We start from the raw sequence: 26278 nt of genomic DNA, 5'->3' as shown, positions 1-26278 counted from the left end.
TTTCTTCCGGGAAAGTATGTATGAAGTAGAGGAAAGCCCTATTTGAATGCATAATACAGGGGTATTTTTCGTTATTGTTGTTTTTGTTTTGATACTGGGGATTAAACCCAGTGGTACTATTTGGCTCCATCCCCAGTCCTTTTTATTTTTTTGAGAGAGGGTCTCTCTGTGTTGCTGAGGTCTTGCTAAGTTGCTGAGGCTCGCCTTGAATTTGTAATCCTCCTGCCTCAGCCTTCCAAGTTACAGGATTATAGGTGGGGGCCACCACATCAGGCAGTGCAGGCTTCATGAGGTAGTTGTTATGTAGCAAGCAGTTTTGTACATATGGGAGACATTATCTCCAGTTGAGTAATGAAGTCTGTGGATAAGGCAGATTTTATAAGTGTTCCTTATACTTAAAATTGGTTAGTGATGCTGTAAAATTTTTCTAAGTCAAAATAATACAAGTGAAGCAGTGGTAGATAAGGGTCTGTTAGTGAACATAGGCCTGGTCCTCTTCCAGCCGTGTGCTCTGCTGAGTTATGAGCGTGGGGCGGGGGCAGGGACATCGAACCTGATACCTGGTCTTGCTCGAGTGTTTGGCATGGGAGTGTTCTTGTTGAAGTGTGTTAAACAATCAGTTCCATAAAAGTGCATATGATTTGGTATGTGATAAGGAACAGTTTAATATCTTTATAATAATCAGGGGCTGCTTTTACTGGTGGAAATTGGAAATAAAAAACACCTTGATCAGGGTCATGAAGTTCAGAAGCTTACTTTGGGCTTACTGGTAGTTCCTTTGGGTTTGTTGATTTCTTTAGAGGGTCACTTTACTTTGGGCTTTCTGCTCTAATAATTTCTGACCAATTTTATTTTGCAAGCTTAGGGAGTCCAAATCAAGAGCTGATTGTTCTTTTCCCCTGAATTAGAGATTCCATATTCATGCCATCTCATGAATTGTAGTGGTAGATGTTCTTCAGTCACTTGTTATTTTACCTATTCAGTTAGTCATTTATAAATACTGCAGGTCTTCCTGTTTGTTAGATGTTGTGCTGGGATACAAAACTGACAGCTGTCCTTCAAAGAGATTATGGTAAAGTGGGACAGAAAGGCCAAGAAACAACTGGGCTTCCCAACTGGAAGCGAGGTCAGCAAAAGCTCCTAAAAAAGCTGAACCCCAATTGCAGGATGGGTAGACGCTGGCCAGGTGTGAATGGTGGCCAGAGGGTTGCTGGAAGCCTGAGGGACACAACTTGGTTGTGAGCCGCACATACTTTGATGTGGCTCAGCTCAGGAGGTGTGTGACGAGGATCGAGACGACAGAGTCGAGAGAGTTCAGGTCCTGAGGTAGCCTGTGTGCTAGGCCAGGAAGTTGAATTTAAAAGCTGGAGTGCAGTGGCCTATCATGACTTTGCGTCTTCAGGGCACCGGAAGCCCTGTGGAGAGGCGTGATGGGTCTAAGGAGTGTGACCCCGAGTCTGTGAGGAGCGCCATGCGTCCGGTGGTGAGGCCTGCAACAGGAGCACTTCCAGGGCGACTGCAGTGGGAAACGGGCCCTGGGCTCTCTGATTCCTTCCGTGTGGTTCCTGCCGGCCCTGATGGAGTGACGAGGCAGCACAGGCTCTGCGTTGTGTGCAGGGCCACCAGATGAGTGGCGGTGGCCACTGTCCTCCCTGTCACAGCTGTCTTGGGTGATTAGGAAAGTGTGTTTGACTGCAGTCAGAACGCATAGTAAGAAATAACAGCATTATCTGTCAGGAGTGTCATGAACATGACATCACGAAGCAGTTGTTTAAATGCTCGTTGAATAAATGGTCGTGCGTGTATCTGCGTGACCTGATTAGACTCTGATCATAAAGACGTTATCTACAAGTGCAGGGACCACCCTGATCTGGGTGACACGTTGTTTGGTTGTTGGCGTGAGAAGGTGGGCAGGGCCTGGAGACGTCGAAGTCGCCTTGAAGAAGGGTCTTCCTGAGGAGGTCGCTCAGTGGTTAGCCTCCACATGATCTTTCCATGTGACATTTGTTTACAGATAAAAGTACCCAAGATTAGTTCATTTTAGAGACCGAGTGAATAAAATCTACCAAATCAGCTGGTTAAGCTTTTTGTTTGAAACTTATTCCTTCGGATTTGTGAATGATTTGATTTTTAATAACTAGTGAGAATTGCTTCTCATGCATGTCAATTTAATTCTACAGTGACTTTTCTTTATGATATTGGGGATTGAAAAAAGGACCTCATGCTTGCCCTGAGCTATATCCTTTTCGTTTTATTTTGAGACAAGGTCTTGCTAAGTAGCCCAGGCTGGCCTTGAACATGAAATCTTATCTCAGCCTTGTGAGTAGCTGAGATCACAGGTATACACCACCACACCCATATTACAGTGACATTATATTCAGTCAGTAATATTGGGAGTTCTTTCTTTTGAATGGCTGCTAATTTACCTTGTAGATATATTCACTGTTAATTACTTTTCTTTAGGTTATGCTTCCTCCTGGAGCCCAGCATTCTGATGAAAGAGGTGCTAAAGAAATCATTCTTGATGACGATGAGTGTCCTTTACAGATCTTCAGGGAATGGCCAAGTGACAAAGGTAAACTTCCCTATTAGGGATTACAAAAATCTCTGTGATTCCTCAGACTTATGCATGGCACATCTGTTGTTCACCAGATTGTGCAGATGTGTGCATGAGTGGCTTTTGATGGCCCTATACTGCATGGTGTTCCACCTCCTCTGTGAACTTGCTGGGCAGCTTCTCCATATGCCATTGTCTGTGGGACCAGGTTCAGGTCTTCTGAGTCTAATGCACAGATCTTGCACAGTGATACTACAGGTGAAAACTGTGTCTCAGGAGACACTGGACTATTAGCAGTGCAAGGTCTTTGCTACCAGTTAGCAGTGACGCACTTCTTTTTTTTTTAAATTTAATTTAATTTTTTTTTTTAAGCAGTGAAGCACTTTCTAAACTGATACGTGACATATGGACAGATTTGATATGATAGTGAAAGTAACCTACAACCTACATATTGCTCAGTATTGTGACATTTCAGATTCAGGCTGAGTATTCCTTATCTGAAATGCTTGGGGCCAGAGATTTTTGATTCTGGATTTTTTTAAGGTTCAGAACATCTGCATTTTCATGATCAGATACCTTGGACATTAGACCAGGTACCAGCATAATACTCACTTGGTGTGTGCCTCACTTGCCGCTGGAGGTGCCATCATGCAGTGGCTCAGTGCACCTGCACCTTGCCTTTCACCAGTCACATGCTGGCACTTAGAAGGTTTTGGAATTCGTAGCATTTTGGATTTCGGACTTTAGATCAGGGGTGCTCAACTTGTAATGTATTTACACTTGGCATTATTTGTAATATCTCCTAATTATTTCAAAACAATGGTTTAAAGCTTTGAGGATTTTTCTAATTAAATATAAGTTTTTAACTTTTAGAGTTGCATCATAAATTGATTGTTGCTTTAGTAAGTAGTAACAGCCTTTGCACTGATAAAGGCATAAAAATTCATTGCTAGTTAATCATATCAATATTGGACATAGGTTGCCAACTTTAAAAACACAAAATGAGCAAACCCGTCAGTAAGTAGATTTCTAACTTCATTAAAATAGTCATTTAGCACTTTTCTGGACAGTGTTTAGGTAAACTTCATTAAAGAAAAATTACTTTGAATTCCGAGTTATTCATTTGAATTAAATCAAAATCAGCTCAACTGAAACAGGTTATATTTGTGAGGGACGATGGATGTTATGTGCGTGGGGACACATTGTTCAATGATCATGGGCTGTCCACCAGTGAAGATTCATGTCTTCTCACACTGATGTGCAGTTTGCCCCAGAAGATGCCCTAGGAAGCCCATTGTTAATTGAGAGATCCTTGCAGTGTTTGCGAGAGCCTTCGCAGCACATCAGAGACTAGGGCTTCCTTCACTGAGTAAACATGTAATGTGGACAGTCTTCACAAACTCGTTCCTCAGAAGAGGTTATGAAGATGCACCGTCTTGATAAACATCTGGTGTTTAACTGCCCACCTGCACCTGCACACCAGCCTGTCTGCTGAGGGTTCCCAATGTTCCTATTCCAGGGATTTTAGTCTTTCAGTTGAAGAGGAGGCCATCGGACTACATCCCAAAGAAAGCAAAGAAGCACGCAGAAGGGAAGCCGCTGAAGGGGAAGGAGAGAGTGGATGGCTCAGGCTACGGCTCTGCTCTCCCCCCTGAGAAGCTGCCCTACTTAGTGGAGTTAAGCCCAGGTGAGGAAGCTGGTCATACCAGAGGGTGTGCAAATGTGCATTTTTAGCTTTGACTGCTACTGCTTTTTAATGTGTCCTTGCTGTTGGCTGACTCAACATTTTTAGACTACTTACTTTTTTAAAAAAGGAACCTTCTTAAAATGACATTTATTTAAAATAGCAAGTAAACCAAATATCATAAAGTATATGTATTCACACATAAAAATAAAATTCACATGGACAAAGACAAGTATTAAACAAAATTTAAAATAAGGTGTACAACATTTTAAGATAATTCAAAGCAATCTCTTTTAAGAAGTTTTCTTTCCAAAATAACTTTAGTTAAATAGTTAATCTTCTAAAAACAGCAAACTGAAATTTACTCCTCTTGGTGCAAATTTAATGTGTGTGTGTGTGTGTGTGTGTGTGTGTGTGTGTGTGTGTGTGCGCGCGCGCGCGCCCAGATCCTGTTCTTCAAAATGTGTGCATAGTGTTCAAAAGGAATATCTTTAAATGTAACAGGGCGCTTAAGAAGCCCATTTGGATCTTTAAGTAGCAGTCTGAGTTATGTTCCTGCCCGTCCTCTGAGTCACTGCTTGGAGAGTGCGCTCGAGCCCTGGTCGTCCCTCGGGTGGACCTGCACACCAGCCTTAACACACTTTCCCAGAGACACGTTCCTGTGTGCTGGACATTGTGTACATTTTCTGTATGTGACATTTTGTTTATCATTCAGCCAAAATTATGTAATTTCCTATTTAAAACAGGATTATGTGACCATTATTATTGTGAAGATATTATTCCATCCTCCCCACCCCAAACTCATTTAAATAAAGCCCACTTAGTAATTATAGGAAAAAAATGGCATAAAAATGCATCCATTGTGTAGAAAATGTATGGGTCTGCAGGCAGGAACTGTGTTTTCTCCTTGGATTCTCCAGGATCTGGTTTTATTTCCAAGGTTGGTTCACTTCCTTAGTGCTGCTCCCTGTCATTAGCCGAGACCTGATGTTTGTGGCCCGGCAGCCTTGGGAGTGAGCTGGGTTGCTGATGCAGGGGGCAGGGGATGCTGATGCTGCCTGGCTGGCGGCAGCCTGGCTGCAGGTGGCAGCTTCCCTGCTCCCTCGTGCTCTAGGAGGCCCAGGGATGTGGCAGTGCTGCTTTGCCTTGGCACTGTAGTGCTAGACCCATGCCCTGGCATCCCTGTGTGTCTATTAAGTGTGGAAAAGTGAGGGAGGGAGTACGGACAGAAGTAAGGTCTGTTCTTTAAAATATTTTCATTAAATGCTGGAAATTGAGATTGTTTTCTTGAAATCCAAATTTTTAAACACTGAAGAGGTATTAGACCTTAGAGAAGTTGATAAAGAGCAACCAACAGATTTTTCAAGTGAAGAGTGGAAAGCTGATTATGGTGGCTAGCAGTCAGGCTGTGTTCATCCCTCCAGCAGTTGATAAAACACTTATTAAACACTGTCGGACACCTTTCTGAGCCATGGAGGTGCAGCACTGACCAAGCAGATCAAACCCAGCTTCACATTCCAGTGGGAATTCCCATTCGAGCTGCTTATTTTATACTTTTAATCTGTGAGACAATCAAATACGTAGACTTTCTTAGGGGTGGGAAGATGATCAGCCCTAGGTGAATGGCGTTTCTGTGCTCCTTTCAGCAAATGCTCCTGACACGTGTCTTGGTACCCTGCATCTTCCTGCACATTGAGCGCCTGCTGGGGCAGAGCTGCAGATGCAGAAGTGACCAAGACTGTCCTGTGCTCAGGGAGCCCCAATGCCAGGAGGTGGTCACAGCTCTGTAACAGGGCCTGTCTCCAACCCTCGAGGCTTCCACCTTCTCTGGCTGCCAGGGAGAACTTTACTCAAGGGTCGGAGCTCTTTGTGCTGTCCTGAAGGCCAGGGTGTTGGTGGCAGGCCCAGGTCTTACCTGCAGCAAAGCCTTGTTCTTCCACTAGGTTATGAGGTCTTTCTAGGTTCTCATTATTACTGATTGCTCAGTCTGCATGCTGAATGAAATTGATCTGTTTTCCATTCATGAGAAAATAATATTTGTGCATATTGATTTGTTATGAATAGACATGGGCTGCGTTTTGACTGGGCACATGGGCAGCCAAGCACACAACCTCAGTGAGGTCCTGCCAGGTGGAGAGGGAGGTTTTGAGATGTGGCGTGTGCCTGCCCCAGCTGCGGGAGGAATGGGCAGGGTGCAGCTTTGTTCTTTGTGTGGATCTGAATGTGCTCTTTATGCAGGGCCATCGGCCAGGTGGGGTGGCGACCTGTGTAGCTCACTCACTGTTATTGTTGCTGCCCTACTGCGTGGTGACTCACCTGCTGTCCTGTTTTTCCTAACAGTCTCACTGATTCTAGAACACTGACTGGGGCACTTCTGTAGTCTTGTCCGCACAGCTCTGAAAGCTGAGGGTAAAGTGTACCTTTTCTTCCTTTGAGCCAAGTCTCACTGAAGTTCACCTCTGCGTCTCTTCTCCTCCTTCCCTCTTCTGCTGCTCTGCATGGTCTTTGTCCTGCTGCTGCTGCCTTCACCTGGGTCCTGCTTGTGTCTCAGCCCCAGGGAGAAGGAGTCACTTTGCCTACTACAGCTGTCACACTTACGAAGGTAATGCTGCACTCCATCCTACTTTTGTAACTGTGCACTAACAACCTCATGGCAAAATAACGTTGATGACCTGCTGTTGCATGTTCAAGAACATAATGTGCTGTCCTATTGTTCACACCTGTGCAGCACCCCATGTCTGCAGCGCAGCTGGTTGGCTGTGCCGCTGTCCTCACACCTGCACAGTGTCCTGTGTCAGAACCCACTTGGTTGATGAGAAGCCTGTTCTGCTGCTCTTGCTTTCCCAGGTTCGCTCTGGGGAGCAGCTGTGACTGGGCACAGCTGGCTGCAGCATTTCTGTAGACTGAGAACAGTTGCTTCCCTTGGCTCTGTTCATGCCAGTCCATTGCCCCCTCATGTTGAGAGTGCAGGTGGAGCATTCCACACCTGAAAAATCCCACATACAGATGGGAATTTCCACACCTGCCTTGTGTAATGGGTCACAGTGGGAATACAAGCATATGTGTATGAGTCACAAGCGAAGCCAGTACTTCAGCTTGGGCTCCATTCTCAGAATATCATGCATATGCTAATGCTTCCAAATCCAAGCAATATGAAATCTGAAACTTCTGGTCCCAGTGGTTTTGGACAGCGGATGCTATAGCAGAGCGACTTTCTCACAGGAGGACCACATCTCTGCTCAGTCACCTGCGTGCCAGGGTGCTCCAGGTCTGTTGTAGCTGTTCACTGGGAGGAAGTTGCTCTGATTCTTGGGGCCAAAGTTGGTTGTCTGTAGGGGAAGGGGAGGACATCAGGGGTGTTGGTAGAGGGAGCAGTCTTCCTGTCTGGCCTTGGAGATGGCTACCTGCTGTTGGTCAGGAGTACGAACTGGGCTGTCATAGGAGGGGCAGGAGGTACCTGGACCCTGCTGCCCTGCTCACGCCTCCTGCTCCCTGACTAGGACAAAACACCACTTGCTCACTGGCCCTGGGCCCCACCCAGGGTGTCCTGGACCTGCACAGATGTCCTCTCTGGTTTCTCCTGTTGCAGTGTGGCGAGAAAGCAGAGCCTGGAGAGCAGCTTGTGCTCTCCCTCCTTTCTGTTTCTAGTTTGTGATGAGGAAAGGCACACAGTGGCTCTGGGCCAGCTTCTGGAAGCTTTTGGAGGTTGACATTTCAGAGGAATAGTGGTGTGCGTTTCCCCCCCTGCCCTGAACAGACATATCCCTAGGTTCCGCATTTTAGCTTTACGTTGAAGTAATTGTTCTTGTTTCACATGATTGCGTGTTTGTTCCTCATGCTTCCTTTTTGCTCCATTTGCGTAGTTTTGTGCACCTGTATTGATTGCACGACTGAGTATTAGTTGCTATTTGTGCACTGCTGATGGACGACTGCCTGTGTGGACACTGAGTGCTGAGGGCCAGGTACAGCCTGGCCACCGAGGGGCCCGAGGAGCAGGGAGACGAGTTGGTAGGAATCTTCATAAAACACATGAGGTTGAGAGGAAGTGGTTGAGGCGCTCTGGACACAGAAGAGGCGCGTGCTTAGAACTGCCCAGGGCATTTAAAATAAACACAACTTCAAGAGGGGAGGGAAGTGCCTAGGTCCAGGAAAAGCCCCAGGGGACTTTATGCCTTGCCTGAATCAGGACAGGTGCGATGTCCAGATGAGTCAGTGTTGTGAAGTCAGATGTTCTTCTGGGTTCACCCCCGTCAGAGTTTTCTGAATGTTTCAGAAATACAAAGCTGTTACCATTAGAATGCTGTTTTGTAGACTAGTGTGTTCAAGGTGCTTTGTCTCTGAGGGCTCAGGCTCACCTCAGCTGCGAGTTCAGCTGGCCAGAGCTCCGATGCCCATGCTGCCAGGACCTCCAGCTCTGGAAGCCTGGCAGCTCACATTCCTGATTGCAGGGACTGAGATGGTAGGAGTGACTCTCAGAGTTCTCCTGAGCGTCACAAAACAGGTCAGTCAGACTCGCAAGCTCCTCTTGAGGACACCGCTTCTTTTCTTTGCCAAGAGACTGAATAGTACAGTTGTGGTGTGTATGCTGGGGTCTGAGATCACGTCTGATTCTTGGATTCTGAGGTGTGCATTTTCACATGTGACCTATAAAATCAGAGAAGTCTTCAGGGGATACCCTCTTGCACCAGCAGGGATGCTGTGGCGGAAGAGTGAGTAGGCAAGCCTTGTGTAAACAGAACAGAGGCCTGGCACTGCCACCTCCCCTCCCCGTAGTGAGAGGTCATGAGTCATGAGTGCTCACAGTTCAGAGATGGTATAGTGACAGAATTCGGACAGACCCAGTCTTCCTTCCTGCCCTTCACTCCAGCTCTGCTTAAGGAACTGAGCACGTGTCCAGCTCTTTTCCTTAGTGATGGACATCAGAGTCACTTGTCAGGAGTCTCACCTACACAGCACCCCGGGACAGCGCTCCAAGAGGTCGGGGTGTGCTGTGAAGGCGGCTGAAGTAAAGGCCCATGTGCCTTTAATGATCTCCCTGTTATGGATTTGATTATCTGAGCATCAGTGGCCAAATCCCTGGGCAGTGTGGTGGGAGCATTTCCTTATATGTGACGAGAAGATGCGGATGAGCAGCAGTCGTAGCACTTCATGTTAAACAGAAGCTGGTGTGGGTTCTTTGAAGTTTCCACACCAGTTGTTGAGCTCTCTGATGCAAGTTGGAGAGGCCTTAGAAGTTTTGAGAAGAGAGCTATAGTGTCTTTCCTAAGGACCCCCTTTGTTTCAAATAGCAAGAACATCAGACTTGGCACGCAGAGCTCTCTCCCTCTCTCTTCACAGATGGCTCTGACTCCAGAGACAAGCCAAAGCTTTACCGCCTTCAGCTGAGTGTGACTGAAGTTGGGACAGAAAGGTTGGATGACAGCTCCATCCAGGTATGAAGTGGCAGTGCGGCGGCTCTGGGCCTTGCCTTCCACTGTGGCGCCCAGACATCATTAGCAGCAAGTGCACAGGGGACAGCCTGCCATGGGGCTCACTCATGGGTGAAGGACCGCAGACCTTGCGTCCACTGTTTCAGTGAGCGAGAGTGGGCCTGCTGCCTTCCTCGAGGGCTGTGGACTTTCTCCAGAAGATGGTGAAAGAGAGAACTGTGGAAGCTCCACAGTGGGTCCCATGCTCAGTAGCAGGCCTTCTGTGAGCAGGAACTGGGTGTAGTTCTTGGCAGCTTAAAACAGAACTTAGCACAGGCTTTGTTGCCTCGTTTGAACTCCTGCAAATCACCCTCAGTTGTCTTGATTCTCAGTTGGGAAAGGGTGGGGTTTTCAGGTCTACATTCCTTCATTCTTGGCATAGCAGTGAGGCGGATAAGAGGGGAGTTTCAGTCAGAACTGTCTGTGCAGCTTTGACTGTGAATGCCCTGTCGGTGTTCATGATGACTGAGTGCTGCTGCTGCTGCTGCTGCTTTCCTCTTCTCCCAGGGTCGCAAGGGAGACCAGTCTTTGTGTGTGTTAGGCAGGTGCTGCCACTGAGCTACGTCCCCAGGCCAGTTGCTTCTTAAAGCAGAATTGCAATGTGCCTCAAATCACGTGACTAGATGCTAAAAATGCCGTAGTATTTTGGTGACAGCATTGCATGATTTTATACTGTTGGTGTTGGGGGAAATGTACTTAATAAAGCTCCAAGAATCCAGGGCTCATTAGATGACATTGATCATAAAAGGGGTACTCATAGTTTTCAGTTTGCCTTTAAATCTGTGCATGCTTAAACAAGACTCTGGCCCCCTTGTGCTTTCAGCTGTTTGGCCCAGGAATCCAGCCCCATCACTGTGACCTCACCAACATGGACGGAGTGGTCACCGTGACACCTAGAAGTATGGACGCAGAGACCTATGTGGATGGCCAACGCATCTCGGAGACCACCATGCTGCAGAGTGGCATGAAAGTGCAGTTTGGGGTGTCGCATGTGTTCAAGTTTGTGGACCCCAGCCAGGACCACGCTCTTGCCAAGAGATCTGTGGATGGAGGCCTGATGGTGAAGGGCCCAAGACATAAGCCTGGGTGAGCCAGAGGGACGGTGTGTCCTGACTGGGAGTCACTTGACTGAGGTGTAAATGGCTTGACTTTTTATTTTTTATTTTGTTTTAGTTTTGAAAAAAGTCAAAGTAGGGTTTGTAATTTTTGTCTCTATTCTTACTTGATTTGGGTTGGTTTCAGAGGGAAAAAAAGGGCATGACTTTATCTTGATGCTGGAATTTCTGATGGCCTTGGAATTGTTTACGGTTGGTCCTTTTTTTAGCCAGTACACCAAAATGATACCTGTTCCTTTGTAGAAAATCATAATATTTCATGTGATCGTCTTGTGTGTTGGAATTTTTAAATTATAGTGACGTATTTCTTTTTCCCACGGTCACGGAGCCCGAGGGCTCCGCCTGGAGCTCCTCTGAGGTCCTGCTGTGGCCGCTGCTGAACCCCAGGCCCGCCTGCCTGTTGGTACGGCAGTCTTGAAGGACCACTGTGGAGCCTCTTTCATCTGCTTTGCAGGTTGATAGTCATTGATCTTAACGACAGCTGCAGTAGCTCTTCCCCTGTGCTAGTTGTGAGTCTGTGAGCTTTCCGTCCAGAGAGCAGAGTAAACCAGCCTGCCAGCGGGCTTCTCTCCTCTGTTGCTCCTGTTAGTTTTCCATGACATCCTCTGGTTACCCACCAGAGCTTACACTTTGGGCCAGGTGTTTTTATTTAGATGTTGGTCTTTCTCCAAAATGAACACTGAATGGCAATCACACATTCAGGCAGAGGGCATTTTTGAAGTCGATGGCTATTAGATCTGTTCCCGGCTCCACTTGAGGTGAGCTTTCAGCAAATGGCCAAACCCCTCAGTTTCTAAAGAAAACCAGCCAGTGCCTTTACTCTCTCCTTCCTAGGAAAACCCATTCATTTCCAACACCTCTTCCATCTTTAAGACAGATTATATGTGCATTCATCCTTCAGCCGTGTCCAGGACCATTAGTGTCCAGAAGTCCTTTCCATCCCTCTCCCCCTTCCCGATCCTGTTTCTTCTCACTGTGTCTCTGGCCAAAATATAAGAGTGTGGCTTAGGTTTCAATAAGGAGAATGTGCTGTGAAATTTGTTGTTGTTATATATTTTTCTGGCAATGCTGATGAAAACCGCTTGTGGTTGACTATACCATTCATAAATTAGAAAGAGCTCTCTTTTTGTAAATAGTCATTTTGTTCTACTGTCCAGCTGCCACAAGCATTTCTGAGGTAATAGCCAAGCTCTTGGATACAGATGTCAGAGCCCACCTCCAGATCCTTGCAGGCATCTACCAGCAGGTGGCAAACTTGGTACCGAGGGTCAGTCTGGAATAACGCACTGATGCATCATGTGTGCATCTAGTGTGTGTCTGTCGGATGCCAGGGGCTGTGCTCCCATGGTTTCAGTACTGAGGACAGGAAGGTGGCACCCATCACAGCCATGTACTAAGTCACTCTGGATTTGCTCAGGTACCAAACAGCACAGATAGCCCACTCTCAGTTTGAGGGAGGTAGCTTTGGAGGGAGGGTCAAAGAGCTCTTCATGGCGCTGTGAATTGGTCACTGGGTATTAATCATGAAGAGCAAGAAGGCAGCATACTGGTGTACTATCCTTAAGAGGAGCACAGGAAGGAGATGTGTGCGTGCAGCTCTGACAGGCAGCAGCATGGAGGGCCAGCTGGGTATCTCTGTCCCCGTCAGAGAGCCAGTAGCATTGGGCCAGCAGAGCACATCCACGTTTTTGTGAATGTGTTGGTGACAGATGATGATTAAGAAAAACTTGGGGATGTTTATAGAATGTTGATAAGTATTTTAGCCTGCAGTAAAATCTTGAACTTTTTTCAAAAGTTACTACTTAAAGCATTGTATTATTTTGCATTACAAGATAGTTTATTTTCTTAAGAGGTAGAGGAATTTATACCTGCTTTTCTAATTTGGAAAATCGTTTATGCTACTATAACACTTCCTTATTTAATTCTATAGATTGAACTTCAGTAAAAATTCCAGGTAGCATGGTGCTTTGAAATTATAGGCCATATATTTTTCAAATATTAGAACAAAAGAGATTTTCTTTTTAATTTTCTGTGTAGCAGTCCAGAACATTAGCCGTTGATCACCTTTGATTCCAGGTGATTTTAGGGATCTTTTTCTCCTTAGGTTGGGACCAGGGCTTGATTCACCCTTTTTACTCAGAAAAATGGTATTTTGTTTTATTCTGTGTTACTTTTTAATAATGATGCATTTAGAAGTTTTGGTATTTTGAGATATTTTTAAAAGTGTTCAAACTAGGATTTTTCTTGATTAGATGACTAGAATCATTGAAAGTTTCCCAGGTCTTTATTGTAGTTTAAGTAGTGATGTCCATGTGATTCTAACTCCATCAGCTGTCTCTTGAGCAGGCGGCTCCTAGCCTCTGTGCTCACCTTTGCCGTGGCTGTGTCCACAGAGAGGGTCCTGAGCACCTCTGCACACGTCATATACATATCAATGAACTCTGTGCACTCCATTTATGTCATTTGCAGACCAAATATTATGAAATATCCTCTTCGTTTATGTCCATTTAGTTCCTTGTTATTAGTTTTTAGGAAAATACAATCTTCAGAGTGTTCAGTTCGTACCAGTAAGAAGAGTTCATAAATTTACCATAGTTTTTTTTTTTTTTTTTTTTTTTAATTCTGTAAATCCATGTGCTGAAAATAAAGAATTTTCTTGACAATGTTTGAACTCTGGGATATTTAACTAACTGTTCTTGCTGAATTATCGAGAAACTTTGCCCTGTCAGTTGAAAATTAATTCCATGTTTCTTTTTATTCGGCCAGGGCTGTTCAGGAAACAACCTTCGATCTGGGAGGAGATGTCCACAGTGGGACAGCACTGCCGACGAGCAGGGTAGGTAGTGGCACGCCCGTGACCTGAGAGGACGCCGTAGGCAGACACACTGGCCACGCGCTGGTCACGTGCCCACAGCACTCCGTGGAGACAGGCTTCACAGCGGCCCTTCCCGTGGGTCCCTGCTCTGCCGTTGCTCCATAGTGAAGCACGAAGGCAGTTAGAGCGCTGCTTCTTTCTCCCATGCGGAGCTGTCGTGCTTTCTCTTCCACGAGGAGCACACCTGTCCTGGGGCTTCTCCTGTGTGTGCCCACCCTGTTGGGGGGTCTGCACTGCTCTCGTCACCCTCGGTGTGCGAGCTGACCTGCGCTTGCCCTCTTAGCCACGGCCCTTCTCAGCCGTCCCGTAGTGCTCATGCGGTTTGTCCCCTCCTCATGTGGTCATCAGTGCTAGATCACAAGCCATGCTGAAGCTCTGTGGCTGCCACAGCAGGCATTGTCTTCGTTTGCAGTTGTACGGTATACTTGGAACTATGGGCCATTTGGTTTGCTGGCCTTCTAGTTGCATGGCAACTCACAGAACCTGGCACTTCTAGACCTTTCTAAGGGGTAGGCCCAGGGTGGGCATGGCATTGTACCTCTGCCTTGTACTGGTTGAAGCAAACCACAGGCTCGCCCCACTCACCCTGGTTCTAGGGGAGGGGCAGCACTTAGGGTGTTGCTCAGGGTGGCCATGATGCAGCAAGGCCTGGGCGTACTCTCCCACATCAGAGCACATCGCAGGACCTCCTGGTTTTAGGGACCCTTGCTGTGCGCCCCCCCACCCCCCTGCCCCCGGCTGTCGAGTCCATTTTCCTGTTCAGTTCATATTGCAGTTTCTTGGGAACAGTCCTGAGTTGTGGCTGTCTCCACTCCTGACCCCATACTCCGATCTGCTCCTGCTGGCTCCTCCAACTGCCAGAGGCAGCCTGGCTTTCTGCTCTGCCCTTTGTGGCAGTTCTCAGCTGTGTACCACTCCTGGATGTGCTTTCTTTTGATTTCCGGGCTGTCGTCTCCTGACCCTTCCCAACTGCCTCGGGGTCCCTGCTCAGGCTGACTGCTGGTTGGTCCTTTTTCCTTGAAGACTTGTCTTCTGCAGTTGGGAGGGCCAAGGCCCCTCCTATTCTATTTATGCATGTGCTCTTGGTAATCTTGCCCTGTTGCCTAAGCTTCACCATCTGACATTCATTGTGTATGTCTGTCATCCGACCTTTCCAAACTGCAGTCTCCAGAGGGTTGCTTGACATCTCCATGTGGCTGTGTGAGTATACTTCACAGTTAACATAGCTAGTACAAGACTGGATTCTCTTTTTCAAACTTACTTCTTCCCCTGGTCCTTCTCCATCTTTGTAAATGATATCACCGTCCGTAGGACATCGCCCAACACAAGCCTGACGGAGGCTTCCCTTATTCCTTTCCTTGGCTCATCCTCTGACGGGAACAGGCACGCTGCGTGTCTGCCTCAGAGGGCTCTGGTTCATCGTGGCATGATGGTTGCTGGGTCTACCTCTGTGCCATCCTCCCACTTTAGAAGTGTGCATGCAGTGCTGCTGGTGCCCTATCTGGCTTCAACTTCCCTCCTGATCTGCCAGCTCTGCTGCTGCTCGGCCCACTGGCCTGCTCCTGCGTGAGCTGGCCTCTCCCGTTGGAAGGGATTGTGAGCTCTGGGTACCAGTTTCTTGCTCCACAGCCTCTGCCATGCCTCCCTTGCCTAGACAGGTGCTGGCACTTCGTAGTCTCAGCACTCACCTCCTGCAGAGTTGAGCAAGAGCGCTGGAGCCAGGCAGGGCCATCTCTCAGAAGCAGCTGTCGTTGACAAGGCAGCCCTGGCAGGTAGAGAGAAGGGAGTGAAGAACGTGTCCCTGGCCCTTCCTGAGCTGTGCACACGAGTGTTCCTTGACACGGTTCAGCACAAATGGGCAGATCTCTCTCCACACCTTTCTGTCTTACTTCCTTCAATTGTCACTTTGTGAACACGTCCTTACGTTTTTAAAAGTTAAGTAAAGCAAACTTACGTGGATGTAAATATGCCGTGATTTATTTACTAGCATTTGTAACAGATTTTTGTTACAAATCCTATTGCCAGTGATTGGCCAGGGAATTCGATTTCCGTGATGTGTCTCCTGGAGTGATCGTGGTGCACAGATACGTGTATCCATTAGATTTCCGTGAGTGTGTCTCCTGGAGTGACTGTGGTGCACAGATACGTATATCCAACGATTTCCGTGAGTGTGTCTCCTGGAGTGATTGTGGTACACAGATACGTGTATCCATTAGATTTCCGTGAGTGTGTCTCCTGGAGTGACGTGGTGCACAGATACGTATATCCAACGATTTCCGTGAGTGTGTCTCCTGGAGTGACTGTGGTGCACAGATACGTGTATCCAACGATTTCCGTGAGTGTGTCTCCTGGAGTGATCGTGGTGCACAGATACGTACATCCACAGCACCGTCGTCATAGCACTCTATGCTGATTAGCCCAACAATGTCATAAAGCATTAATGACTTAATGAACTATGAGGAATAGATAACAAGATAGTGTATAGCCATTTATGACTCCATAATATAAAAATTAGTGATGTAAGTTGTTTACAGTATATGAAGAGTATTTTACAAAATGGGTTATATGATCCCACTTATGGAAAATATGAAAAACTGAAAAAATACATACTCAATTTTAATCTTTGGGTAGTAAGATAAGGACAATCCTCATTTACCCCTTACCTACATTCAGTTTCTATAGTAGATGATTTCTTGCATCATTTTTTGGTGCAGATAATTTATCATCTGTAACTTTGAATGTTTTGATGGTTTTGTCCTCTTTCTTGTGTGCCTTGCAAATGTTTAGGAATGTCTACTGTTTATAAGTACTTAACTTTATCATATCAGGTCTCCACATGATTTTGCTTTTTAATGATTAGAAATAAACTAGCTTCTGTGCTGAATTCGCTAGGTTTTGAGCTGTAAAATAAGTAGGCTTTCTAAATCTGTTCGTAAGATGAAAAATAAACAGAAGACCCCAACTGCTTATGCTGTACACAGTTTTCACCTCTTGGCTGAACTTCAGAAAAATTCTTGGGAGTGGAGTCATGTTGTCATTCTGCTCTATGAGAATCCTTGTGCATGGGCACTTTCCTTTTCTAGCTCACTCCCAGTTCTTGAAAACAGAAATGGCCAGAATTTCATGTTGCTCACAGTGCCATATGCTTTGGGCATGCTGCTGTGGACTGGCTGGTGGGCATTGACCTGGCTGGGCTGTGCCTGCCCCACAAGCAGACCTGCATCCAGCATCTGTCTACAGTGCTGAGCGCACAATGCAGAGCCTTGTTTGCATGCACACTGACACACTTTGCTTCCCTGGCACAGAGCACCACCAGACTGGACAGCGACAGGGTATCCTCGACCTCCAGCACCGCTGAACGAGGGATGGTGAAGCCCATGATCCGAGTGGATCAGCAGCAGGATTACCGCAGGCAAGAGAGCAGGTAGGGAGTGTTGTGTGTAACTGTGAGAAGGGAAAGCATTCCTGGAGGGCTTCGAGGCAAGAGATAGCGCACTACAGAACTGACGTTTTTAGAATGACATTTTAAGAATGCTTTCAATCATATCTTTAAGGTATTTTCTTTATGTGTTTCTGAATTAAAAAAAAAAAAATTGCCTGGTCAGTAAGTGTGTCCCTCACTCATGCTGTAGTGTTACTGGGTTGATGCAAGCTGTACCTTGAGTTATAAGGTGGCTCTTCCAGATGGCCTGCTCTGTAACAACATGTGGAGAAAGAGGTTTTTACAGGATCTTAATACTGATACCTCTCTTATTCAGAGGAAACTAGTCACTTCACCCATTTCTAGAAGAAATCTTAATGTTTAGAAAGATATAAAGCCAAACTGACTTTGAAGAGAATTTTGAAGTGTGTCAGAGTACCCTGTGTGGCCCCTATGCCTGACATGGTGGGCTCTCTGTGCAGACAGGTGGAGGATAGATGGTTTTTCCCCTGGCTTCATTCTTACCTGATCTTTAGGATAGAGTACTCCTGCTTTCTGTTTCTTTTTCTGAAGATTTTTAATGTCTCACCTTAATAAGTTGAAATTCTGTGTCCTCATGACTTCCTGGACAGTGTGTGTGTGTTAAAAAGTAATAGCAGAACCTTGTGTTGTTCAGTACATGGTGGAGGAAGCCATCTGACTTTTCCCTGTCAGCCATGCAGTAGCTGAGGCAGGAGGTGGGGAGGCAGCTATTCAGTTTCCCATCTTCCAGCAGAGGTCACTGTGCATTGCAGAACTTCAGTGTCCTCCGTCCCAGTGATCAAATAGTATTTTAAATGTACTCATTAAAGTGACTCGGATTTTATGACTACACCAATTAAATAAGCATCACTTGTTCCAAAGCTGTATATGTAAAGACAGTGAGAATGAGGCAGGAATGTGAGGAAAGGCTCTTTTGCTTTCTTCTTGTCTCAGTGTCCACAAAGCAGCCTGATAACAGTTCAGACAAGACCCTAAGTCTTTACAAACTCATCTTACCTTAAAATATTTAATTAAAATGTGTTCTTATAAAAAGTGAATTTCTGACATATGATTAACCATCATTTGGGTATTCTGACACCACATTAACACACCACCCCTATTTATTAATGTTACACATCCTACGCAGTCTTTCCCTCCCCATCTGGATTCACATCCTCACTCAAACATCTATAAACTGGAAACTGTGACATGTATTTCTTATTCCTTTACCAATATACAAGGGTGCTCCTTAAATACTAATTTTAGTTTAAAAAATCCTTTTATGGTCACAATTTGTTTTTCTAATCACAGTTTAACCTTATTTTTACCAGATTTGTTAAAATTATGAAACAAATAATTAGTTTATCCAGGTTCATTTTGTGGGATATTAAGAAATTGAAAGTAATTGTCTGTCTGCAGTTTAGGTGTCTGTAAATATAGCAGTATAAGAGAGAGGTAGTCATTGAGAATTTTGTATTTTGTAATTTTGTATTTTGTATTCTGCTTGTAAGAGAGTCTTTGGGCTAGGCACAGTGGCACACGCCTGTGATCCCAGTGGCTCTGGAGGCTGAGGCAGGAGGATCATGAGTTTGTAGTCAGCCTCAGCAACTCATTGAAGCCCTAAGCATCTCAGTGAGACTCTGTCTCTAATAAAATACAAAAAGAGGGCTAGGAATGTGACTCAGTGGTTAAGTGTCCCTGGGTTCAATCGCCAGTACCAAAAAAGAAAAAAAAAAGTGTGTCTTTGTTTTTCTAAATTATTGAGTTAAATCCAAATGATCAAATCATGGGCTGGAAAATAAACTTTGAAGAACCCAATTTGATAAGAAGGGGCTTTGCTCTTAGGAGTGCAGTAGCTTGTGCTAATGCACACCGTGTTCTTGTTCTCTTTGTTCACCTGGTACTCGGGGAGGGTGAGGAGAAGGGAGATTGATAACCCAGCCCGGGTTTCACTTTTCTGGCTATCTGGTTTATTCATTCAGTGAGTGTACCAGTGATTCCAAATGCTTGCTTCGGCACCTAACCACCAGCTGTCAGTCTCTAGAATGAAGTGTTGCTGCTGGCAGGTGGTCGCCCAGGGTCTGCCTCCTAGCTCAGCTTCAGATGTCCAACAGCTGTGCTGGCTTTCCATCTCGCAGATACATGATCTGTTTGAATTCGTGCTAATCTCAGGTTGATCCAAGTCAGTATTTAACGGAATGGATATTTTCCTTGCAGTGTAAGTCTCTAATCCAAACAACTCAGTTTTCTCTTGTTTACAGAAAGGTAGGACACGTGTTCCTTGGCTTCTGCTATCAGTTTTCTTATTTTTCAAAGACAGAGTATTTGAAAATTCTTCCTGTTTGTTAAAATTTACTAAATGATAAAGATTTTGAAATGTTAGGGAAGCTAATCACTCATTTGTGTGTATATCTAGCTTTTGGTAAATATTACATATAAAGTGTAGCTAATAGCAAAGTAAACTTCACGGTCCTAATTATACATGTAAGAGAAAGGGTATTTAAGCTAAGCACTGTCCACTGGGGAAAGTAGGAGGTTTAAATTGGAATTGTGACGGTTTCTCTTGAATGAAAGTCTATGCATAGCAGTGGCTTTAAAATGTGTTTTGACCATTGTCACAACAAAAGGTCACCTTATGCCTCACTGTTAGGTGGTGACCCTCTATTCAAAGAACTCTCTTACAGCAAAGAACTCTTAACAATAATAGAAACATCCCTACCTTTTGAATTAATTTGATCCTGAAAACCTGGAAATATGTAAACATAGCACAATGCTGATTCTTAGAAGTGCTCCAAATTCTAGTTTTTTCTTTATTTTTATTTTTTGATAGTTCCATATTTATGTAATGTCAGGCCAACTGATTGAAAAGTACCTTAAGAAGATGGGGGTAAGTAGATGTCTTCAAGGCTGTAATACTGACTGGCAAGCAGAACCCTAGGAGTCTTCTTGTCTGGTAGCCATCAGTAGAGAAGGACAAATGGTGTCCCGCTTCTAGGACACGCTGGACTCGGGGTCCAGCTCACCATGGCTCAGCTTCTCTAAGTGTCTCCTGTGGTGTCTCTACACTGCCACCTGAGCCATGCCATAGTGGGTGCAGGACATCTGAGCCCTGTGCCAGCAGAAGTGCTTGCTGACAACCCGGGATCATGTGTCAGAGCTGCTGTGGCATGGAAGTCTGTGCCCAAAGAGCTGGCATCCAGTGGGCGTGCCGGTAAAGTTGCTCCTGTCCACACTCCTCAGTGTCTGAGGAGATCACCTGTGAGGCCAGGCTGCGCTGGTTTTTATTTCCCATTTGAAAACTCTGTAGGAGACTTAAAAAGTAGTTGTAGAAATCTCCTAGGCTGCTAGTGATGTTGCTAAATGTGTGACCATGTTTTAAACTTTCCTTCTTTAGAACTCAGGATGCTTCTGGGCCAGAACTGATACTGCCTGCAAGCATTGAATTCAGGGAAAGTTGTGAGTAATTTCAGATTCTGCTGTTGGTGCTTTATTTCTTGTTCATTTTTTCTCCATATGATTCTTACATTCTCTTTTCTGTTTTACAATCTTTTTACAGCTGAAGATTCCTTTCTATCTGCCATCATCAATTACACTAATAGCTCTACAGTGCATTTTAAGTTGTCCCCTACATATGTGCTGTACATGGCCTGTCGGCATGTGCTATCCAGCCAGCACAGGCCCGATGTCAGTCCTACAGAGCGCACGCACAAGGTCATCGCCGTGGTCAACAAGATGGTGAGCATGATGGAGGGGGTGATCCAGGTGAGTGTGGCAGGAGACTTGGGGTTAGTACAATGGGGTTAGCACTGGGACAGGAAAGGCCAGTCCTTCACACTTCTGGCCTGCTGCACATATGACTGTCCTGAGGCTCTCCTTTCTAGATGAGTTATAGCTAGAGTGTAGAAAGTGTGTGCCTTAAGATGTTCAGAGGAATTATAGACCTTTATCTCTTTTTTCCCTATAAACTTTAAATGAAGATGAAACCGTGTATCTTGGGAAAGACCTTACAGTTGCCTCAGTGGTTGTGAGCAAGTGTTGAGACTTTTGTGCATTTGTATAGCATTTTCCTTAAAATGACTATCGAAGTGTAATTTACATAATGTGAAACAGTTGTCTTTTTTGATCTGAATAAGTCAGTAGCAGTTAGTGCATGCACAGTGTTGTGTGACTACCCTGTCCAAAAGGCTCCATCACTGACTCAGGCCTGCCACTCCTGGCAGCTGCCACCTTTAATGTGTCGTGGGCCTGGCCTGTGCTATTCCCTGGGTGTGTCCACTGTGCTCTTGTGGGAGTGGTCTGTTTCTGATCACATACATAGAGGAGCAGTGGGCATCAGGACAGATTTCTCACTTAGGATGAAATCCTTTCATGAACCTGTCTTGAACCTTTCAGGACAGGAGGGTGCATTCTGTTGGTAGAATGGTTTGGTTCCTCTAAGTACTCTCTCGATCTACAGTTGACAAGATTGGGATAGCAGAGTTTCATTTGAGGGTTCAATCTTTTAAGTCCTTAGTGGAAGATTTACAGATTTTAAGAGTGTCTTACTCAGATATAACACTCTAGTAATATGATGTTAAATGATTGGGTAGATGGTTTGGTTGTTTTCCTCCTGCAAGACCATTTGGGGGAAACTAAGGTGATCTTTTAATTCCCTCAGAATTGTTTTTAAAAACCAAAATGTTGCCTTCACATTCGATTAATTAGCATGATGTGAATACGGTGGGGTTATGATTCTCTTACTTAAGCTAAGAAATAGATAGAAAGACCATTTTATTTGGATCACTTTTTCACCTTTTTGTGAGTTTGATATCATCATTTTATTGGCAAGCATGAGTTTCCTTTTCAGTTGTCATTCAGAGCCACTGCTTGTGTCTCCCTTTGTTTTTGAAATTGAAAAGCACATCTTAGACTGAAGCCAGCCACAGACTGTCCTTGGTAGATGTGTCCTTGCCAATGTCCACTAGTCAGGGCAGCCACCGCTATTAGGACAGGGCTTCGAAGCTTCAGATTAGTGGACAAGAACTGTGACAACAAATAACTTAAATTCTGCTTCCAAAGTCCCATTTGTTCCCTTTTGTGTAGGTGCAATGTAAGTTCTTCATGCATTTTTAAACTCTCAGCTTTTGCTTTGATGTTTGTACTGGTCTTTCCTGTCTCTTTCATTTCCACTAGTTAACTCTGGAATGGACACTCAGCTCATGGGCCTTAAGCATACGGTGTCATTGAAGGATGTCTAGAAGTCCTTCCTTTGCCTATCTTTTAAATAGATCAGTATGTTCATGTGTGTTTTATTATGACATCATCTTTATAGATAAACTAAAATTCATTTAATTACTGTGTCAATTTTAAGAACATGAAACTAATCCTTTATGTCATGTACTTCCAAAGCTGCTTCAGAATCATAGATGAAATGTAATTGGAAATAACATAACTGAGTGTTGTACCTTCATGTCGTACCTTCATGTTAGTGTTTTGATTTTTTTAAACTGTCATGATTGTTTACACGTTTCTTTCTCTTGTTCTGCTGATTTCCCCGTCTGTTTTTCTCCAGGAGGTAGACCAGGTTGATCAGGTAGGACATACTGCTGGGAGCTGCTCCTAGCTGCGTTGGCTTAGCTGAGTTTCTCATGCTGCTTCCATGTCCAGTACGACACTATAGCACCTGGACAAAGTTCATAACCCTCATCCAGCAACTGAACACGCAGTACTAAAACCCCTTATACTGTGCAACTTTTATCAGCATTTCATAATTTCTGCTTAATGCACTTCAGTGTGGATATGAGATGACCAGAGTTCTGTTTCTTCTCCTTATTATTTGTCTTTGGTTCCTACTCTTTCTCTCATCTGAGGTTGCCTGGCCTGCACATGTGGTCGGGAGAGGACGCGATAGATCAGTACTGGATACTGAGTCGCATGGTGTCCGTGCCAGTGACTGCGAGTATCAGGGTGGCTGTGGGTAACCATGGATACATTTGTGTATACTGCACAGATTACCAGATAACGCACAACCTACAATTTGGTGTTGTATTACTTGATATCTCCATTTCTCCACCGATTGCTTGAACCAGAGCTGATTGACCCATGCCTGTGTACATGGGTCCTAAGAAGCAATTGCAGTGGCTGTTGCTTCCCAATCTCTGTATACATCCAAATTCCCTCTGCAAGTATCTGGTATCTGTGGTCAATTGCTGGGTGGAAGTGGAAGGTACTGGTCTGTCCTTGCAGCTTCAGGAGCATCCTGTCTGTGGCTGTCCCTGTACTTGTGCCATGTTTGTGATGGAGCTGTGCTCTGCCCACAGAAGCAGAAGAACATTGCAGGGGCACTTGCCTTCTGGATGGCCAACGCCTCCGAGCTGCTCAACTTCATCAAGCAGGACCGAGACCTCAGTCGGATCACGCTCGATGCCCAGGACGTTCTCGCGCATCTGGTTCAGATGGCATTTAAGTGAGGAGCACAGTTTTGTAGAATCGAATTCTATCCTTTCTTGTTCAGTTTCCAAAGCAAGTGTCGGTGTTTTATTTACCTTAATTGAAGATAAGTGCTAAGGAGCATAAGCCAGAGGTGTTGGTTGAGAGTCTCGGATTCACTGAGCTCTGTTTCAGGAATCCTGAGAATAGTGAGACTCTTGTTTTTCCGAATGGGAAATATTTCTAAAGAGTGCAGGTTGTTTCCCCTGTGGTAGCATGTCTGGCAGTGCTGGAGCATGGTGCTGAGATGATCGAGCTTGTCTAATGCTTTCAGATACCTGGTCCACTGTCTTCAGTCAGAACTGAATAACTACATGCCCGCCTTTCTGGATGATCCTGAAGAGAACACTCTACAAAGACCAAAAATAGGTTTGGCTGTCCTGTGCTCTCTCCCTCCTCTCCCTTCATATTTAGCTCCATCTTAATGTTTAGAATATGTAAGGTTGTGTTTTTAAATAAATGAGATGTCTCTCTGAATTTGGCAGTCTTGAAAATAATAACTCGTGACCACTGTCTGTTTGGTCTATGAATAGTTCCTTCTGGGCATGTCATGCTAGTCATACTTTGAGTCTTTTGAGTGATCATGCATGTGGAGAGTGGTCAGTTAGTAACAATGAGTACTTTAAGACCTTGCCACTGTTTCCTACTGGAGAGAGATTGGTACTTGTTAAAAGGAAGTCAACACAGTGACCACCATAGCTGCCATGTTTGAGTTAGGTGTGGTTCAGAAGTTCTCGGGTGACATTTGGCATGTCTTCATTCTGTGTCTTGGACAGATGACGTGCTGCACACGCTCACGGGAGCCATGTCCTTGCTGCGGCGCTGCAGAGTCAACGCTGCTCTGACCATCCAGCTTTTCTCTCAGCTGTTCCACTTCATCAATATGTGGCTGTTCAACAGATTGGTGACAGACCCAGACTCAGGACTGTGCTCCCACTATTGGGGAGCAATCATTCGCCAGCAGTTGGGACATATTGAAGCCTGGGCAGAGAAGCAGGGTCTGGAACTGGCTGCGGACTGTCACTTGAGCAGGATTGTGCAGGTGAGTGTGGTTCCCATCCCAGGGTGATGTATTTTATGGCAAATGTGTCAGGTGTGCGATGGACAAGAGTTTAGATGTGATGAAAACTCAGCACCTCTTTTGGGTTTTCCTGTGTACCAATAGTGAAACGGTACGTTAGTACCTGGGCTGCCCTACAAAAGCACCACAAACTGGAAGGTGTAATGGAAGTTTGTTGTCTTTCAGTTCTGCAGGCCAGAGTTGAAATCTGGGTGTTGGCTGGGCTGCCTCCTTCTGTGCCCGTGAGGGAAATCTGTTCCAGATTTCCCCAGCCTCAGGTGGTTCCAGGCAAACTAAGCTTTAGACGCATCCTCCCAGGTCTGCTTTCTCCTTGGGTTCATGCCTGTCCACGTGTACGATTGTGAAAGGATGCCAGTCGCACAGCCTGCCAGCTTCACTTTGACTTGTTACCTCTGTAAAGGCCACATTGAAATGCGGCCCTTTTTGAGGTACTGGGGGTTAGACCTCCAAACATCAGAATTTTGAGGGACATGGTGCGACCCCCAATAAGTAGGTAACCAGTAGAGTATGGAGACAAGGGAAGTGTGTTTCAGAAGGCTTCATAGTGAAAGATAAATTCCAATTTTAAAGTGTACACGCCAGATCATGTCCTAATGCCTGACTAGCTCTGAGAAAATTTTCTATATCAAAGACTAGGCACTGTGTTTCGCAGTTAAGGAAGTGAGTTATCTGCAGCCTCAAAACTTCTAACTTTTTTTTTTTTTTTTGTATCAGGGTCACTTAACCACTGGGAAACTCCCCAGCCCTTTTATTTTTTATGCTGAGATAGGTTCTCACTAAGTTGCTTGGAGCCTCAATAAGTTGCTGAGGCTAGTTTGAACTTGGAGTCCTCCTGCCTCAGCCTCCTGATGGGATTACAGGTGTACAGCACTGTGCCCAGCTCTAAGGGACTTTTGAAATGTATTATGAGTATTAATAATTGGATCTGATTATGTATAATAGTAAAATCCAGAGAGCATCTAAATGCCTTTATAAGATGGTGCTCTTAGTTTAATATATTAGTTCATATTAGTAAAAGTGTGTTTCTTCCTGAATTTCAAAATTATATAAGCAAGTTCTTTGCTTTATAAATATTACATAAAACACTTATTTTTTCTGCTGCTGAGGATTTGAACAGGGCCTTGTACTTGATCAGCAGTAGAGCATAAGCTTAGCTACAGAGGATATTTTTGAAATACATTTAAGTCATGACATTTCATATCATTTATTCTTTTAAATAGGCAACCACTTTGCTTACCATGGATAAGTATGCACCTGATGACATTCCAAATATAAACAGCACCTGCTTTAAGTTAAATTCACTGCAGCTTCAAGCCTTACTACAAAATTATCACTGTGCACCCGATGAGCCTTTTATCCCTACGGTGAGTGTTATGTTGCAACCAAGTATGAGTGTGTTTGCACAGGGAAAATTTGAGGACAAAAGGAACACGTGCTTCACAACTTACTTTGTACATTAGTTTACTTAAAATCTTATGGGGACCATTTTGCAGTTATCTGAGGCAGTTCAGTGCAAGGAACAGAAACTACACAGGTCTTTTAGCAGAAAGAAAAAGAGCTGAATCTGGAAGAGCCTGAGCTGGGCTGG

The 26278-nt window shown here is 45.1% G+C and overlaps 1 protein-coding gene across 19 annotated transcripts in view; it reads left to right on the top strand.

The window, feature by feature from the left end:
- The window catches only part of AFDN (afadin, adherens junction formation factor), a 135687-nt gene that overhangs the window by 63352 nt on the left and 46057 nt on the right, over positions 1–26278 (top strand). For 15 of the 19 annotated variants that reach the window (XM_079146172.1, XM_079146173.1, XM_079146183.1 and 12 more), the window contains 13 exons: positions 2464–2575; positions 4077–4244; positions 9579–9673; positions 10533–10795; positions 13591–13660; positions 17005–17123; positions 20536–20597; positions 20698–20903; positions 22693–22713; positions 23441–23586; positions 23884–23978; positions 24386–24651; positions 25911–26054. In XM_079146172.1, the coding sequence (XP_079002298.1) occupies positions 2464–2575; positions 4077–4244; positions 9579–9673; positions 10533–10795; positions 13591–13660; positions 17005–17123; positions 20536–20597; positions 20698–20903; positions 22693–22713; positions 23441–23586; positions 23884–23978; positions 24386–24651; positions 25911–26054 (1767 nt within the window). Of the gene's footprint in view, positions 1–2463; positions 2576–4076; positions 4245–6798; positions 6844–9578; positions 9674–10532; positions 10796–13590; positions 13661–17004; positions 17124–20535; positions 20598–20697; positions 20904–22692; positions 22714–23440; positions 23587–23883; positions 23979–24385; positions 24652–25910; positions 26055–26278 lie in introns of all 19 variants that reach the window. The other 4 variants (XM_079146179.1, XM_079146186.1, XM_079146185.1 and 1 more) reach the window with 2 other exon arrangements.

This window comes from Sciurus vulgaris, assembly GCF_902686455.1.
Source record: "Sciurus vulgaris genome assembly, chromosome: 7".
Lineage (NCBI taxonomy): Eukaryota > Metazoa > Chordata > Mammalia > Rodentia > Sciuridae > Sciurus > Sciurus vulgaris.
Note: the sequence above shows the minus strand (reverse complement) of the source record. Positions and strands in the feature narration are given on the sequence as shown.